This window comes from Anarhichas minor, unplaced genomic scaffold (genome assembly GCF_050575085.1).
Source record: "Anarhichas minor isolate MPS153535 unplaced genomic scaffold, ASM5057508v1 ptg000086l, whole genome shotgun sequence".
In the NCBI taxonomy this organism is placed as follows: domain Eukaryota; kingdom Metazoa; phylum Chordata; class Actinopteri; order Perciformes; family Anarhichadidae; genus Anarhichas; species Anarhichas minor.
In genome coordinates, this window is record NW_027466532.1 from 1,144,349 (window position 1) to 1,163,636 (window position 19,288).

General features: G+C 41.3%; 1 protein-coding gene across 3 annotated transcripts; it reads left to right on the forward strand.

Annotated features, from left to right (window-relative positions):
* Positions 1–871: 871 nt before the first annotated feature.
* On the forward strand, positions 872–7,821 carry trappc6b (trafficking protein particle complex subunit 6B). 3 transcript variants are annotated; one of them, XM_076081705.1, is made up of 6 exons: positions 872–1,111; positions 1,198–1,265; positions 2,580–2,697; positions 2,860–2,943; positions 3,567–3,678; positions 5,628–7,821. In XM_076081705.1, the coding sequence occupies exons 1-6, from the start codon at positions 1,031–1,033 to the stop codon at positions 5,657–5,659; spliced, it is 495 nt and encodes a 164-aa protein (XP_075937820.1). In that variant the 5' UTR covers positions 872–1,030; the 3' UTR covers positions 5,660–7,821. The 3 variants fall into 3 exon arrangements, with proteins under 3 accessions (XP_075937820.1, XP_075937821.1, XP_075937822.1); XM_076081706.1 differs by having other exon boundaries at positions 3,585–3,678; XM_076081707.1 differs by lacking the exons at positions 872–1,111; positions 1,198–1,265 and adding an exon at positions 1,266–2,058.
* The last annotated feature ends 11,467 nt before the right edge of the window (positions 7,822–19,288 follow it).

A 19,288-nucleotide genomic window follows, 5' to 3' on the forward strand; every position in this document is an offset into this window, starting at 1 on the left:
AAATATGTTCACATCACCTCAAACAAGCCATCTGTGTGCTCAACAGAGAACGTCCTCCTACACTTAGTTATCTGCTTTTATTGTTTTATTTTATTTACCATATATTCTATGACATGATTTAATACTGAAATATATATGTGGTTTATAGAGTTGCAACAAACTGTCATGCAAATAAATGTATTTGATCCATCAGCTATGTGATATTCTATATTGTTCTTAAAGGTAACAAATCCCATGAAAAGACTAAAACCTTCCTGAGCTCTCAGCTCTGAGCACATTGGTTTCTTCTGAAGACATAAACCTAAAAAGAAAAGGTTTTAAATCTTGCCAAAAAGGCTCAGTCATTTCCTAGAGCAGCTGGTCACTTTAATTGGTAACAAACGTGGCTGGATGACATGTAGTGTTAAAGAGACTAGAAAGGCGCTTAAGTCAATTTATCATTTATTCAAACAGGTGGATATACATGTGTGTATAAATTCAGAACTATTTTTGCAGATTAATCCACATTTTGCACTTGTATGCGTGGCAGCAGGATGGTGTATGTGGGATTGAGTCAAAATAAGCTCTGTGTATGCATGGTAATGAAGGGACATGTGTGACTTTCTGATAGTTTTCTGGACCTGCATGTTTAACATAACATAATAACTATATCTATTCTGTCTTTGCTTTCCTAATTTTTACATTACAAATATTTTCGCCAGACAAAAACACAAAAGATTATTGCTAAAAAGTTTAACAAAAGCTAGATTAACTTTCTTTGCTATTGCTATTTCCAGAACTTGTCTGTTTATTTTGATGACGCAGTTTCACCTCCAGGCCAGCTGGTGGCGGTAGTGGTGCAGATATTCGACGCTTAGCCCCTCACCGGCGGGTGAACGAGCTCAACAAGGAAGCAGCAGAACGCGTTTGTTTAGTGTTGGAGTGTAACGTTATTTAAGAAAGGTCCTGTACACAGGTCTGTCTGTGGGTGTCATGATGTCGGTCCCAGTGTGAGTGACCCGGGGAACCAGCTGCTAACAGACCAACAACAATGGCAGACGAAGCTCCTTTCCAGTTTTTACACAACGAAGTCATTCAGTACATTTACAAGTCAGCTGAGAACGGAGAGACGGTAAGAGTGTCAGTAAACTGCACTTTCCTCCGGACAGTCAGTGGTCGTCACCTGTGTCATTCATCACTTCTCTGTCCTTCGCTCAGGAGAATGGACGAAATATCGCCACGCTGGAGAATATGGGCTTCAGAGTGGGCCAAGGTCTGATAGAGAGGTAACCCTTCTGTACACTGACAGGTCTGATAGAGAGGTAACTCTTCTGTACACTGACAAGGTGTGTCTGCAGTCCGGCCAGTGTTCTGGCTGCATTCAATGCTAAATACGTGTTTGAGTCACTGGCTAATTATGGATTCAATAGCAATGCCTTGGACCTCCAGAGACTCTTCATTGTTTCATATATTCTGATGGATTCTATTTACTTTACTTTCACCTTGTAAATGGAACCAAATGAGCGGTTAACCAGTTTTTAATTTATTTGTTATACATTACAGGCACGAGGCAACACAAATTAATTATTACAATAATAATACTTTAAAGTGAAATCTGATATGCAGAGGCAAACCAACGCTAGCTGTGTTTCCACTCCCATATTTGTATTGCATCAAAATAAGCTGTATGGAAACAGCATAGTTCGATTTAAAAGAAAGAAGTTTGAACATGGACACCATGGACACATGAAGATGCGTCTCATTCATTCCTATGAAGGACTCCTATCTTTTTGGGCCCTATGGCGTCACGTGACACACCTGGAAGTTGTAATTCAACCAGTTTCCACCCCTTCCTGGTTATTCATTTATTCAGTCTTAGTCTCTGCATTTCACATGGCCAATACTAGCTGACATGAAAGAACAATGAAAACAAATTCCTGAAGACCTCTCTATTTTCTCTCATGGTTTGGTGGCCATGCCGACTTGTTGTTTCCAGTTCATAACCTCTACTTCTTCAGATTACAGCCATGCTAACAGAGGAGCCCAGCATAACTTCAGACTAAGCTACGCTGTAACACGGTTTGTCTGATGGAAATGCACTCATTATTTTTGATATTTTAAAAAGTTAGCTTGAATTGCTTAAGATTCGCTTGACAATTGAAGGGAAATGTGACTACTGAATGTATCTACTACCAAGTACTGTGTGTGTGTATCAAAGCCTGATATATGTTCTTCCTCCAGTGTTGTCCCGGAACTATGAAAACACATCAAGGAGCCGCACTGATATGTTCCATGAACACACACTTTAGTTTATTACATACACCACCCTGCTGCCACATGAACTCACTAGAGAAACAACTGTGGAGAATGGTCCCCAAATACATGCATCATTTCCTGTTGTTTGAGTTCTGCTTGACTTAAACTGCAGTGACCAGCTGTTTCACAAAAGACTGAATGACACTGCATACGGTATATAGCCACCGACAAAGCTGAGAAGTGGGACTAACACATTGGGTCTCGTGTAAAAAAAACAAAAAAACAATGGTACGAACAGTGTCAAGCCTCTGGACTTCATGTGAACCGCTTTTCCTTTTCTCCAGACTTACAAAAGACACAGCACGGTTCAAAGACGAGCTGGACATCATGAAGTTTGTCTGCAAAGACTTCTGGACCTGCGTGTTCAAGAAGCAAATCGACAACCTTCGAACCAACCACCAGGCAAGCTCTCTGTAGTTACTCTCATTCATACAGTAGGTTATCTTTAACGTAACACGAGCCAGCCCGACAAACTGACATCGTTCATTTAGTTTCAAACATGCATAATACACAAATAACTATCACTGTTATTCACCAGATGTACTGCTGAATGCTGTGTTTTAGGGCATCTATGTTCTCCAGGACAACAAGTTCCGATTACTGAGTCAGCTGTCAGCTGGGAAGCAGTACCTGGAACATGCCCCAAAGGTGCTCCGCCTCCATTTCAGACAATTGCACTTTATTATGACTTTCTGCAGTTTCCTGTTTGTGAGGCAGCTGATCCCAGACCTGCTCCAGAGTCCCATTAAGATCACTTTTAAATGAGCAACATTGCACAGTGTAGGTTGATTAGCTGTAAGCAAATAGCCTGCAGGTTATTCATGTTCACTTTGTTACCTTCAGGTGCAGACACATCCTGGTCACAATCCAACTCTTTTAATATTGAGCATCTGCTGTCAAATCACGCTTCATCTTTTTTAGATTTTAGTTTCATTAATAGGTTGACAGTACACAGCTAGAGTTGTATGAGTAGTTCTGTAAGAACATAAAGCCTGTGTCACAGCTCACCTTTGGTGTTTCTTGTAATGTAGATAACCGGATAGGATTTAGAGAACCTCCTTCAGCATGATGCAGTTTAAACCTTAACCTCCTTTACGCGTACACACACTGCTGTATTTCTTTAGTTCATTCATGGCTGTCCATTATCAGTGTTTTAGTAGATCACTGTACCCACAGCAAACGCACATTAATCAGGATTTATATAGCTGATGATGTCCATCAGACATGCCTCTATGTGACATCAGGACATCCTTACTCCTCTTATGACGCAGATGTGTGTCTCTCTGCAGTATCTGGCCTTCACCTGTGGTCTGGTGAGAGGAGCTCTGTCCAACCTGGGAGTGAAGAGCATTGTGACTGCTGAGGTGTCCATCATGCCTGCTTGTAAGACACATCACTTGCCTATCATCCAATCAGAGAAAAGAAAAATCTTAACTTTTGCCTTTTTTCAAGAGCTTTCAACCGCATCTCTGTTGTTATCATCAGCGAATCGAGTTCTTTAATTAGGGGCAACTGTGGCTCAGTGGTAGGTTGTCCTTCAGTCAGAGGGTTGGTGGTTTGATCCCCGGCTCCTCTAGTCAATGTCTGTGTTTCCTTGCTCCCGTAAGCTGTGCATTTTATACCTGGGCCTTCACTGCTGTGCTGCAGCTGAAATACCACCTTATCACCTCATGATGGCGCCACATCTATTATTAGTTTCTAAGGCTGTAACTATATACATATTCGTTCGGTACGAGGCTTACAAACCGAACAATACGTTTGAATAATAGTACTGCATTTGGAAAAGGCAGAAGGTTAAATTGTGGGAAATATAATGTTTTCTGCGCTCATGTAGGACAGTGGTGTTCAACTGGTCTGGCTGCAGGACCCATCATCACCCCTTAATGACAAGCCACGACCCATTTTTCTCTTTTGGAGACCGTTTAAAGATTTTATTTTTGCAACTCACGTAATAATTGTACTGCTCTTCCTTCTCTTTCGTCGTCTCAGCCCCGTGTGTCACGGTGTGTGTACATCTCACTCGAGTCAGGAAACTTGTCAGAATACCCATATTTGATTGGCTGAGCTGCATCACGTGATGTGATTCACAACGCATTGGTTAGTGTTTCCCTGCACCGGTGAACAAGTGCCGTAAATGCTGGAATAATTCCGCTGCATAAAAAATATCCTTTAAAATAAAAGCACAAGATTTATTTTTTTTTGTCAGGCAAAGGCCGCGACCCACTGAAAACGGGTCCGCGTCCGCGATCCACCAATTGAGAATCACTGATGTAGGAGACAACGGTCTGTGTGACCTCTGAACCGGAACAAAAAAAACCACAACAAAAAACAGCTGGAGCTCCGCAAGTGTTCTGGGAGGCTACGCTAACTAGCTTAACGTGAAAACAACAGCAACACCACGCATTCCCTCACACACACTCAAGGGCCATTCTATATTAGATGTAAAAAAACAAACCAGTTGACTTACCAAACTCCATCCTCCTTTCTTTGTTGACAAAGAGTTTAATCTCACGGTTAAACCCACAAATCCGTTTCTCCTCCTTCAGCCATTGAGTGATAGAAAAACAAAGCTGGGTAAAAATAATAATAATCTACACCAAGCAAAATGCAAAAAATGTCATTTCTTCCATATCTTTCAATTTGAACTCTCACTTCTACTAAGCCTCTGCTGTTAAGTTTTGTTTCACGATAGTCACGTGCTCGCCCACTGACCAATCACAGCGCACGCTGCACCTCACTGCAGAGCTGCACCTGGAAACTGAGCTGCACGTAATGATGACGTACTTGTAGGCCAGCTAGCAGGCTCTGACACGTCAAAGAATACGCCCAACATGTCAAACTAAAGATCTGATTGGTTGAACACTATGACAATCAACAATATCGTCCCCATTCACTTAAACTGCACATGGATTCACTTGTGAGTCTGCAGGCCTCGCACCTCTCTTCTTACCTAGAGACACAGAGCTGAAATCTGATTGGATAAAAGCTCTACTTAAAACAAGCTGCACTGGAAGCAGAGCAACTGAGGAAGACAGTAGCTGTGCAATGAGAACACAAGATAATGGGGAAAATATTATTATAAATTATAATACATGTAGTGTATTTAAGAAACATTATTAAATTATAAAATAGCTATAACTTTGTGATTCTGTTTAGGCCAGCAGAGAAGGCCTTGAAGGCCCTGACGGCCCACCACTGGTGCCCGCAGTGTATGAATGATCAGAGTATGAATTTGAAACATTTAAGGAAGGAAATTGTTTTTATTTCTGAATAAGAATGACGTGTGGACTAACGCATGCTTTCTTCTCTCTCTGTTCTTTATATCGCTGCAGGTAAATTCCAGATCATGATCCAGAAAATGTGATGAGGCCACACTCACTCTGCACTCTACTGCTGTCATACATCCTTGAGTTGCCGCCATTAAAGGGAAATGCCACCCATCTTCATCAGTAAAATAAATGTCACTCTGCACTTTAGTTTGTCTAGACTTCCAACTACGACTATCCTGTGTCCTCACCCCTCTGTGTCCTCAGCGCCTCCTCATGCTGCGTTCAGACCAAACGCGTCGCGAATTCATCGCGCCACATATTTGCGTCCATCGCGCCGCCGGTCAAAACGCCGGGGACCAAGTGTTCATTCGCGTGAATCGAACTGGACGCGCCGGAGAGGGGGCGGGCCTTATCGCCCTGAAAGCTGTTCAACTGTCCGCAATTAACCATGAAAAAAAATAACCTATTTCTGCTTAGTAGGTGTTGTGGAAGTCACAGATATCCCGGGAAACTAAACGCCTTCATGTGTGGGTTCATAATATTGTCCAGAGGAGCTCCATGGATTTTATTGAGCTGTATTCACTGTGCAAGCCACATTGTGCAAGCCACACGTCGCTGTCGCTGTTTACTACAGCTGTATGAACACAAAATAAACTGATTTGGCTGTGATTTAACGGCAATAAACCGACAAAAAGGGACTCCGAAATAACTACGTAATGATGCCGATTTGTAGGCTACCTGTCTTCTCAATGGAGCGGATGGATCGGTGCTAGGCTATGCTAACATTGTAGCAGCTCCACCAACAGTCAGAATAACGTCATCTAGACGTAAATACGGCAGCGTCTATTCATTGTTTGTACCATATGGTTTACACACACACATTTACACACATAGTTTGGTCCGGTCTCTGTTGATATGAGGTATCGTAGAGCTCTGGGTGAACACAGACGGCTACAGGATTTATTTCCTGATTCAACAACGGCAGGACGTCGCTGATGACAGGGGGAGCAACTCAACGCTGATAGGCTATCGCGCCGGGGCGTAACGCGAATATTTCGCAGAAGTTGAAAAATTTCAACTCGCGCGTTGGGGCAATTTGGCGTTTGACGCGGATTCGCGTCCATCGCAAATTCGCGCCACGCCAGTCTCATCGCGTCTGTGCATATACTTTGTATGTAATCTACTCACGCGAATAATTCGCGACGCGTTTGGTGTGAACGCAGCATCACCCCTCTGTGTCCTCGCTTTGAGGCTGATGTCTCTGTGCATTACCCCCCCCCCCCCCCCCCCCCAATGGACAATGTGTGATGTAAAGTCCAAATTAATTGGAAAAAGATGGCTGTAATCATTTCTAAAATTCACATGTTTTGATATAACAAAATATTCTGCTTCAGTCCATATTTATCGGCGTTCACCCTTAAAAAAACTTCCCTGCAGAAAACGGCTTGCTTCTCCAGTTTAAGGGAATGGAGATGACCTTCTGACGGGTTTAATTCATGTTACACCTCCAAACACACCTGAGACCAAATACAGCTCTTGTGACCCTTGTTCCTTACTTTTCTCCCAGGTTATGTGCCGTTTAACTACGACACTAAATACCATGCAGAAGTGGAGTTGGACATGTCCTCAATGCACCTGCGCCATGCATACACTTAGACCATGAGCTTTAAAGCCTTTAAATAGGGTCCTATTACCTTCACTCTGGTGGCACAAAGGTAACAGCAGTTTGAATTCATACACAGTAAACTGTTCATCCATTTTAAAATATGATATAAATGTATTAAATAATCAATTAGTTTGTTTGGATTGAAGATGGATGTGTATGGTCCCAGCCCTACTAGTTGGAGCTGTAGAGCTTCTCAAAAACCAATTTTATGTTTAAGCAGTTCAAAGAGAAATAACAATTGTTAAACAAAAATAACATTATATATACCAAAAATAATAAATACAACACAAGTCCATGTCTCTACAATTCAACGTCAAACAAAGCAACTTTGAGTTGAAGGTGTGGCGACAGTAAAAGGCAGACAGAGTTCCCTTCAACAGTATTATCCTCAGACATGCCAACCTGTGATTTCATAAAGCGATGAGTACATGAATGAATAAAGACATTGCCTGTGATCACAGTGCTCCCCACATAGTGAAGACACTTACTGTCTAATACTGGTCAGCCATCCTGTTGAAGCATGGAAATATCCAAAGTGTTTACAATATGTAGATGTCATCTTTTAAGTTGCAATAAATACCTCTCTGTCTACGTTCCAGCTTACATGATTCATTCTCTGGGTAGAAGCCCAGATATCAACTCTTCTGATATATAGAAACAGATCTCAGAAACTACAGAGCATTCATAAAGTATTCAGACCCCTCACATGTTTTCATTTGGTTATGTCGCAGCCTTATGTTAAAATAATTCAAATTAATTCATCTACACTCCATACCTCATGACAAAGCCAAAACTATGTTTATGAAATGAATACTCTCTGAGGACACTGTAAATACATTTCATGCAATACACTTTATCAGAATTCTCAAGCTACTCAAATTCAAGTATTTGCTCAGACAACTTTAATTTCCAGATTTTGACCTACTGAGACTGTGTTGGTTATCTCAGCGTTCTCATCATCCTCATTCCCAGCAGGAGAAGGCAGCTGGCACACTGTTTGTTACCTGCCCACCATCTGACAGTTACAGAACAGGACGTCAGCTGTCTGCTGCTACTGGAAACCAGGCTGGAAGTAGCTCTTAACTAGCTGAGTTGAAATAATAAAAATCATTTTAGGATTGAAGTGTCCAATCACAAAGCACTGTGGCTCTAGAAGCAGTTCCTCAGTCTGAGAGAAGCTAGAGGCAGACCAGAGGACTCCTGAGTCTCTTGTAGAGCGACTGTGGTCTGTGGGTTTGTCCTGAAGAGCGACACCTTGTTAATATAAACTATGTGCATTAATGCAGCGTTTGCAGTAAGTATGAAATGACAATGCACTCAGTCCCGCCGCTGGAATGCAGACTGGCCAATCAGCGTAGCATCGGCCAGCACTGACCAGGGCCTGACAACTATCCGTCTCTGCTCCATAGACAGCTATCCGTCTCTGCTCCATAGACAGCCATCCGTCTCTGCTCCATAGACGGCTATCCGTCTCTGCTCCATAGACTGCTATCCGTCTCTGCTCCATAGACAGCCATCCGTCTCTGCTCCATAGACTGCTATCCGTCTCTGCTCCATAGACAGCCATCCGTCTCTGCTCCATAGACGGCTATCCGTCTCTGCTCCATAGACTGCTATCCGTCTCTGCTCCATAGACAGCCATCCGTCTCTGCTCCATAGACGGCTATCCGTCTCTGCTCCATAGACTGCTATCCGTCTGCTCCATAGACGGCTATCCGTCTCTGCTCCATAGGCAAGGCAAGGCAAGTTTATTTGTATAGCACATTTCAACAACAAGTTAATTCAAAGTGCTTCACATAAAACCATTAAAAGCATCAAAACATAAGGCAAAAGAAAAGGAGATTTAAAAACAATTAAGAACATTCATTGAAACAATAAAAACAGTCATTAAAACATTAAAAAACAGTGTAAGAAATAAAATACAGTAGTAAAATGCAGAAATGCAGGAAATTGATTAGTATATTAATTGAATCTGGTTGAATTAAAGGCAGCAGCAAACAGAAAAGTCTTCAATCTTGATTTAAAGGAGCTGAGGGTGTCAGCAGACATGCAGCTTTCTGGGACTTTGTTCCAGATATGTGGAGCAGAAAAACTGAACGCTGCTTCTCCATGTTTAGTTCTGACTCTGGGAACAGAAAGTAGACCGGTCCCAGACGACCTAAGGGGTCGGGATGGTTCATAAGGTAGCAGCAGATCAGAGATGTATTTTGGCCCTAAACCATTCAGTGCTTTATAAACCAACAGCAGGATTTTAAAGTCAATTCTTTGTTTGACAGGAAGCCAGTGCAAAGACCTCAGAACTGGAGTAATGTGATCCACCCTCCTGGTCTTAGTGAGGACTCGAGCTGCAGCGTTCTGAATCAGCTGCAGCTTTCTGACTGACTTTTTACAGAGACCTGTAAACACACTGTTACAGTAGTCCAGTCTGCTGAAGATAAATGCATGGCCAAGTTTTTCCAAATCCTGTTGAGACATAAATCCTCTAATCCTTGATATATTCTTCAGGTGATAGTAGGCTGATTTTGTAATTGTCTTGATATGGCTGTTCAGGTTGAGGTCTGAATCCATAACTACACCTAGATTTCTGGCTTGGTTTGTGGGTTTTAACATCAGTGATTGAAGCTGAGCGGTGATTTTCAATCGTTCGTCCTTGGTACCAAAAACAATTACTTCTGTTTTTATCTTTGTGTAGTTGAAGAAAATTCTGGCACATCCAGTTGTTGATTTGTTCAATGCATTTACCCAACCCTTGTATGGGATTATAGTCCCCTGGTGATATAGTTATGTAGATTTGTGTGTCGTCTGCATAATTATGATAACACACTTTGTTGTTTTCCATAATCTGAGTTTGTGGAAGCATGTAGATGTTGAACAGAAGAGGCCCCAGTATTGAACCTTGTGGAACACCACATGTCATTTTAGTCAGCTCTGATGTGTAATTAGCTACAGACACAAAGTATTCTCTCTCCTTCAAGTAGGCTTCAAACCAGTTAAGTGCTGTGCCAGAAAGTCCCACCCAGATTTTTAGTCTTTCTAGTAGTATGGCATGGTCGACCGTGTCGAATGCAGCACTGAGATCCAGTAATACTAAGACTGAACTTCTGCCATTGTCTGTGTTTAAGTGGATGTCGTTGAAAACCTTAACAAGAGCAGTTTCAGTACTGTGGTGCTGTCGAAAGCCTGACTGGAAGACATCAAAGCAGTTATTTACGGCCAAGAATTTGTTCAGCTGTTGGAAAACCGCTTTTTCAATTATTTTACTTAAAAATGGGAGGTTTGATATTGGCCAATAACAGGGGTCACCAACCTTTTTGAAACTGAGAGCTACTTCAAGGGTACTGAGCAGTATGAAGGGCTACTTGTTTGATACAAACTTCATGAATAACAAAGTTGCACAGATCACCTTTTAACAATAATAATATATGTGAAGAGACTGTTTGATCACATGTCAATGTTAATTATTCCTCACAATAATTATTAACAATGATTGTGTATTTTGTTCAAAATCGCACCTGTTCTTTTTTGTAAAAATGATCACTTGTAAAAAAAATTTGGAAATCATTAACTCTCATATCTTCACATAATGACTCGTTTGTACTAACCACTACCTTCGTAACATTTTTGAACAAATCATGAACTCTGTCCCATGTTTATACAAATTATCAGTTATATAAGATAAAACAAATCAACTCTTTCACATGTTTAAATGAATCCTATTACATTAGTACTAATCACCACATTTTGGGAAATCTGGGTCAACTTTGCATTGTGCAATGAAGCCTGCATGCCGGCCTGTAGTCTGTAGTCACCAGCTTTTTTTTGGGTACCTTTTTCTCCACGAAGAAACTAGTAAAAAGTCTTGTCTATAGCCGAGGGGGGGGGATCCAACCCTCCGAGGCACGCGAGCGTCTTTGGTCGCCTGCGTTCAAACCTATAGTCTGGGCCTTTTCGATCGTACTGCGTTGCCTCGCCTCTACCCCCGCCACCTACGAGTTGTTGCCCCGCGGCTTGTTCCGAGGACTGATGGACCTGACGATGGTGTGCGATCGCGGCGGGGGCGGTGCGTCCGGTGCCAACAGGAAGCGCCCGCCATTCGGAACCTGAAAACCTAGTGCGGTGCGGCGGCCTCTTCCTTTTAAAATCGACATGAATGCAAGCGTTTTTGCCGTTCATGGACGGAGCTCCATGGGGACCTAGTGCTATTTTTAGAACATGCATTGCGGGCGACTTGCATGGTCCCTGCGAGCGACCAGGTGCCCGCGGGCACCGTGTTGGCTACCTCTGGCCTATAATTTTTCATTGTTGCGGAGTCTAAACTAGCCTTCTTTAGGAGCGGTTTAATAACTGCAATTTTTAGGGCTTGTGGGAAGACACCTGAAAGAAGGGATGTGTTTACAATTTGTAAAAGATCAGTGGTCACGCAGTTTGAAATATTTTTGAAAAAGTGTGTTGGTAGAATATCCAAGCAGCAGGAGGATGACTTCAGATGTTGTATAATGTCTTCCAGGCTTCTACGGTCGATTGAATGAAATTGTGTCATGACATTTGAATGGATGTTATTCAGAGAAGGGGACAACACATATCCTGTGGTTGGTGTGGAGGCACTGACTGCTTGTCTAATTTTCTGAATTTTGTCAGTAAAAAAGGAGCCAAATTGATTGCATGCCCAGGTGGATTGGAGCTCAGTAGCTACCGACACTGGAGGGTTTGTTAGCCTGTCGACGGTAGCAAATAAGGCGCGTGTATTGTTATTGGTTATGATGTCAGAGAAGAAGGACTGCCTTGCATTTCTAAGTTCCAAATTATAATTGCGAAGTCTCTCTTTATAGATGTCACAGTGAACCTGGAGGTTAGTTTTTCGCCACCTGTGCTCAGCTTTCAGACACTCGTTTCTCTATTTTGACCAGCGTAGCATTTCTCCAAGGAGATCTTTGCTTACCCGAGACAACCTTCACTTTAGTGGGTGCAATGGCATCAATAATATTTTTAACTTTAAAATTGAAGCCATCTACAAGCTCATTGACTGAGATGCAAGAGAGGGCTGGTGTGGAGGAGAACTTCTGAATAAATAGTTCACTGGTGTTTTCAGAGATGTAACGCTTTGTCACAACCTTGGTTTGGACATTTGTGTGCAAGGAGATTGCACTCTCAAAGAAAACACAGAAATGATCAGAGAGTGCAACATCAGTCACAGTGACCTTGGAAATGTTTACACCTTTGGTGATGATTAGGTCCAGAGTGTGACCCCTGTTGTGGGTGGGTCCTGTCACATGCTGAGTCAGATCATAGTTATCAAGGACACCACATAGTTCTATAGACCCTCTGTCCTGGGGATTATCAACATGGATATTAAAATCACCAACAATAACAACACAGTCAAAATCAATACAGATTATAGACAGCAGTTCAGTAAACTCATCAAAGAAGGTTGCACAGTATTTAGGCGGTCTGTAAATGTTTAGGAATAAAGCTTGAGTGGAATTCAGAGCCACATATTCAAAAGAAGTAAAATGACCAAAGGACATCTGCTTGCATTGAAGAGAATCATTAAATACAATAGCAACTCCACCTCCTTTCTTATGCACTCTTGTTTCACTCATGAACCTGAAGTTGTGAGGTGTTGATTCAATAAGAACAGCTGTTATCTTGATTTAACCATGTTTCAGTTAAAAACAAAATGTCCAGTTTGTGCCTGACAATAAAATCATTGATTAAAAATGTTTTTCCTGACAGAGACCTGACATTTAATAAAGCTAAGTTTAATGTGGTTAAAGCTTTCTTTGCCCAATTTATTTGGACAGGCTGACGAGGAATGTACAGTGGGTACGGAAAGTATTCAGACCCCTTTAAATTTTTCACTCTTTGTTTCATTGCAGCCATTTGCTAAAATCAAAAAAGTTCATTTTATTTCTCATTAATGTACACTCAGCACCCCATCTTGACAGAAAAAAACAGAAATGTAGAATTTTTTGCAAATTTATTAAAAAAGAAAAACTGAAATATCACATGGTCATAAGTATTCAGACCCTTTGCTGTGACACTCATATTTAACTCACATGCTGTCCATTTCTTCTGATCCTCCTTGAGATGGTTCTACTCCTTCATTGGAGTCCAGCTGTGTTTAATTAAACTGATTGGACTTAAATAGGAAAGGCACACACCTGTCTATATAAGACCTTACAGCTCACAGTGCATGTCAGAGCAAATGAGAATCATGAGGTCGAAGGAACTGCCCAAGGAGCTCAGAGACAGAATTGTGGCAAGGCACAGATCTGGCCAAGGTTACAAAAGAATTTCTGCAGCACTCAAGGTTCCTAAGAGCACAGTGGCCTCCATAATCCTTAAATGGAAGAAGTTTGGGACGACCAGAACTCTTCCTAGACCTGGCCGTCCAGCCAAACTGAGCAATCGTGGAAGAAGAGCCTTGGTGAGAGAGGTAAAGAAGAACCCAAAGATCACTGTGGCTGAGCTCCAGAGATGCAGTAGGGAGATGGGAGAAAGTTCCACAAAGTCAACTATCACTGCAGCCCTCCACCAGTCGGGGCTTTATGGCAGAGTGGCCCGACGGAAGCCTCTCCTCAGTGCAAGACATATGAAAGCCCGCATAGAGTTTGCCAAAAAACACATGAAGGACTCCCAGACTATGAGAAATAAGATTCTCTGGACTGATGAGACCAAGATTGAACTTTTTGGTGTTAATTCTAAGCGGTATGTGTGGAGAAAACCAGGCACTACACTGTACATCAATGACGCAACACTCTTAAGTCAAGGTTAGGAATTCAATCCAAGTCAAGAGTGTTTGTTTTAGCACTCAGCCTTAACACAACATAGTATAACTCTGCTTTGAAACCTACAGGAAGTTTCTAAAGAAAAATATACCTTTTTATGAAAGATTTTAAAAACAAACAATGAAATCCTTTTTTAAAAGATGTACAAAACTTTGACATGTATTCTGCTCTGTTGATCAGACACCTTCAGCTAATGACTAAACAAACCTTAGAAGACAGATCAGAAGAAACACATAATCAATCATTACACAAACAAAAATATATCAATGTTTTTTCTTTTTGTTTTGTTTTATATTTCATTCTGGGACAGATGACATCACAATGCAGGTTTCCCTTTCAACATCCAGTGCAGGCAACAGATCTCACAGGCGTCAGAGTGGGAAGCCACAAGTGCTGAAAAAGGAAAAGAAAACGTCACCAAAAATAGTCCAAGTCATTTGCTGGAGACCATAAATGTCCACGGAAATATCATGGAAATCTGGCCAGTAGTTGTTGAGATACTTCACTGTGGACCAAAGTGTTGCATAGACTGAACAAGGAACATCACCATCCCCAAGACCTCAGCATCAAACAACATGGGGCCATTTAGAACCGCTATGAACACATGAGATGTGGTCCGAGAACACGTCATACAAACTAGTTTGTTTGAAGCTTTCTGAAGCCTTTGGGCCTCTGCTGTAGGACAACAACACCTCAACCTGAATCCACAGCAGATAAAGTCAGAACATTGTTTAAATCTGGGAACACAGTGACATTACTGACAATGATACTGATGACCAGACAGGTTGGAAACAAAGTTAGTCAAGATTAGTGAAGGATTATTATCAGCTCTCAGGTGTGCTCACTTTCAGTTTGCCCTCCAAATCAAGTGGTTATAGTCAGCAGTTTCCAATCCGTTTGATTGTGACCCTGTAGAATACAAGTGTTTACTTATGACCCAGTGTGGATGTGAGTTGCGATGAATTAACCAAACAGTGATCTTTTCAGATTGTTTCATTTTGAAGGATATACTGTATATTGTTTGAAGAGGTAAAAGTGTTCAGTATTTTACAAGAAAATGCCAAACATTTATGAAATGTCAGTAGTAAACACTGTGTACTGTAGTTGCAAGTATTATTATTTTCTTTCTTATCCCTTCAATCATGTTGTCTTTATCTTATTAACCCCTGGGGGCTCCTGACCTCCATGTTGGGAACCATATGGATAAAATGGATACATCGTTGTTTCTAAATGTCCTGTGAGAATTAAAAAGAAAAACAGCCCTGTTTTCAGCTGTGTGACAATGCATGTTCCAGTTCCTCCAAGAGGCTTTTTAAATAGTTATTTAGCTGAAGAAGTATGAGAATTTTCCCTTCTGTAGATTCGTGGGTTTCACTGGAAAGGAATGTAAATGGATTTGTACTTGTATAGAGCCTTTCAGTCTTCTGACCACTCAAAGCTGTTTAACACTACATGTGTCAAGTTATCCGTTTTTTACTGTTAAGTTAAGTTCTTAACGTCTGCATTTTCCCCACTTGAAAAGGATCGAGTCCACCTGAAGGGTCCCAACTGGATTCCACTCAGGCCCTGTCCACACTACTCCGTTTTTACTCCGTATTTGCTACGTTTACACTGAGCGGCCACACTACGCCGGAGTTTTGGAGCACCCTAAACGGAGGAATCTGAAAACTCCGCCGAGGTTGGAGGTATTTGAGAACTCCGGGGTTGCGTTTGCGTGTGGACGGTCGGATACGGATGTGCTTAGAAAAAATTACGCCCACACTCGTGTTCGCTACTGGATTGGTTCTTGGCAACCATGACGTCTCCGTCCCTGATTCGTCACACTCACTATCACGTGACCCGTACCCGATTCATTTCAACATGGATAACTAATTGCAAGCGTTGCTGCTAGCACAACAGCTACATGATGTTGCTGCTAGCACAACAGCTAGCAGCAGCTAGCAGCTGTTGTGCAGTAAAAGTCTGCATTTCTGTGGAGGAAGCAGCTGTTATTGGAGTGATTAGCGAGCGGCGTGACCGGCATCAGCCCTATGGAGCAGCTCGTTGTTTTTAGATTCTAATGAGAAGACACGCTGCACTAACGTTTTACTTCTTCCGTTTGGTAGCCTTGAGAGACCTTAGTCTGTAAGTATGTATTTATGAAGCATGAAAAGATGTACGTAGATATATTCTATTCGCGTGTTTAGTATAACATTTGTGTTGTATTAAATGTTAATCGCGGTTAGCATTTCTCCATTGGCGGTACTGTTAAAATTAGCTTAGAAGCTAGCTAGGCGGACATGTTACATGCTGGCTATATCATGGATTGTTGTTTTGTATTCATGTAATGTGTATAGGGACAGTTTGTAAAGCCATATTTCATATTGTGCTTCCACAGTTTTACAAATAAGAAAGATTCACACTGAAGTCTTGAAACTCTTCTATGGATTCCATGGTCTTTATTTCACGGATCTACTGTTAGCGATCTGCTAAGCTTTATGCACGAAGCAAGAGCAGAATAGAGTGACAGACGTGTGTTGACCACATTGATGGACCCATATTCTAGTAAACGTTTACGTGTAAGTGTTGATTTTAAAGTAAATTTGATGAGAGAGAGAGAGATAGACCAGCGCTTTAATGCTAATCGCGGTTAGCATTTCTCCATTGGCGGTAAAGTTAAAATTAGCTTAGAAGCTAGCTAGGCGGACATGATGTTCAGAGATACTAGTGAGAACAGACATCAACAACACGGAGGAAACGAGTGAGAGACCACATTGATGGACCCATAATCTAGTAAACGTTTATGTGTAAGTGTTGATGTTAAAGTAAATTTGGAGAGAGGGAGAGCGAGAGACCCGCAGCGCTGTAACTACGTCTGAAAAATAAAACTTCTAAAACTTTCTACGAACTGTGTCCGTTTGAGTTCATAGGGGGAGATTTTAGAGGAAGATCTTAAGTATCAAATACAACCTTTCATTATTAAAGACTACTTTATTACTCTGTCGTATTTTTTTTTTTTAACTAAGCAAGCAATCCACTTCCTGTTTACACCGTCACGCGCATGCCCAGTGTACGTTAATGGTCACGTGCTGTCCGCCTTCGAAGGCTGCCGTGTGGACGCAGATCAACTCGAGAATGATGCTGAAACTCCCGTGTGGACGGAGATCGTTTCTATTTGACAAATCTGCATCTAAGGAGAAACGGAGTAATGTGGACAGGGCCTCAGAAACCAAACAACTTTTCCTTTTTCCTCCTTTTATTTTTGGTAGGTTCAGTTCAGTTCAGTTAGCCACTTAGCTCAGTTAGCACTGTTAGCCATTTAGCTCAGTTAGCTTAGCACTTCTAGCCTTTTAGCTTAGCACTTTTAGCACTGTTAGTACTGTTCGGTAAAAAAACTTTAAATAGAAAAGAAACAACCCATATTAAATATACAAATTAATTTACACAGGCAAAGCTTTCATGATAGCTTGATTAAATAAAGCACCAGTGTCAAACCCTATAATCTAAAAATGTCCTGATATTAATAAATACAGTTAATGCTGTCTCATGTGTATTTACAATACTATCAGTGAACAATTTAACTATTATAATTTACCGCAACCAGATAGAAACCATTTCGGACAATCAATCATTAAACAATGGCATTACAAAACAAAGGGTTCTCGGTGTATGCATTTGTGAAGATCAGACTGCTACGTGATGCTAATGCTAATGCTAATTTGTTGTTTGCAGTGTCAGCTCCCTTACCGGCTGCCTCTCCAGACCTTTCAGACTCGTCAGTCATGCAGTGACGTCCGCAGATCTCCACGGTCCGTGTACGTTTTAGTCATCTGTTTTACCGTTAATTCGGAAAAACCAAAATATGGAAATACCATGGTATTCTCGTTTTTCGTTTCAAACCAAGAACGGGAAAACGGAAATGGGCGGTCGTATTTCCGTTTTTGGTTCTGAATTCAAAAACGGAAAAACCAAGAACCAAAGTCAAATAAGGTCTGTGTACGTTTTAGTCATCTGTTTTACCGTTCAGACGAAAATATGGAAATACCATGGTATTCTCGTTTTTCGTTTCAAACCAACAAACACATAAAGTGGCCTCAGATCACTGGCCAACATGTAGTTACATAAGGTTAGGCCTCTTTTACTCTACATGGGAACAACTGGAAGCACAGATGTCCGCACCAGCATTAGTCTAGTGTAGAGCAGCACATACACTATGGGAATGGTCAGGGGTCAGCATCTACATTTGTCCAAGACGTTCAAACACAAAAACAACATTATAATTAGTTAGGCCTTGGTTGTTATTATGTTATTATGAGACCATTATTGTGTATGTAAAAAACAATGAAAATAGATAAGAGCATGTAAAATAATAAATAAATGAAACCAAATGTTAAATGAGAGCTATGAGGTATTTTCTGTGTTTACTTTTGTGTTGTATTTTCTAACCCATACCTTTGGAATAGCATATTCGCCAAGGAGACTCAAACGCACCTTCAATTTACCTCAGAAAAAGCTATTGAGAAGTATTGAGTCTGGCTTGAGATTTTTTTTTATTGTGTCACATATTAGACATTTAGTTTTGTCAGGTGAAGTTACAACCTCATCAGATTTGTCCCTAATAGTTATATTTTATTTAGCCATCATTGAGATGAATAGGTTCAGGGTATAATTTCCCATGATTTTATGTTATTGCAGCCATCTTCGACTTTTTTTAATTAAAACTTCTGAACTCCAATGATACAGTAATCGGTTTAAAAGCTGCTTTCATTGTTTTTTTGTCTAGTTGCTGGAAACACAAACTTCCCTCAACTCCCAATCCAGAGACATGTCTGTCTCTTCAGCTGCTAAATGCCCACGATGTTCACCAGCAGTCTCTGATGCTACAATTCCACCGCTCCACTCGACTCATGTTTCTGGGGTTTTTCAATGGGCAAAGTTGTGGATAGTAGGCTACCTGGTACTTGTCGGTCGAGTTTCCAAGCGAGTTTACCCAATCCTAGAAGGCGGAGCTAAATTGCTGCAGACCACTGATTGGTCAGAGATAATCTCCACTAGCACAAGGCATTCTGCACAAACACACTGTTTTTTAATAGCCAAGCAACCGTCATTAGTGACTGCAATTTTTTTTATTTACTTGACCCAGATATAAAAAAAAACTATGCAAAACTACGCTGTACATGCGCCGTAGAATTGACGCCACATTTACATTGTCAGTTAACAGAGTCTCCTCATGCATTTTGCATTTCTCGGCGATTGGATGGCGAGCTTTTAAAACTGCTCAGAAAACCTCT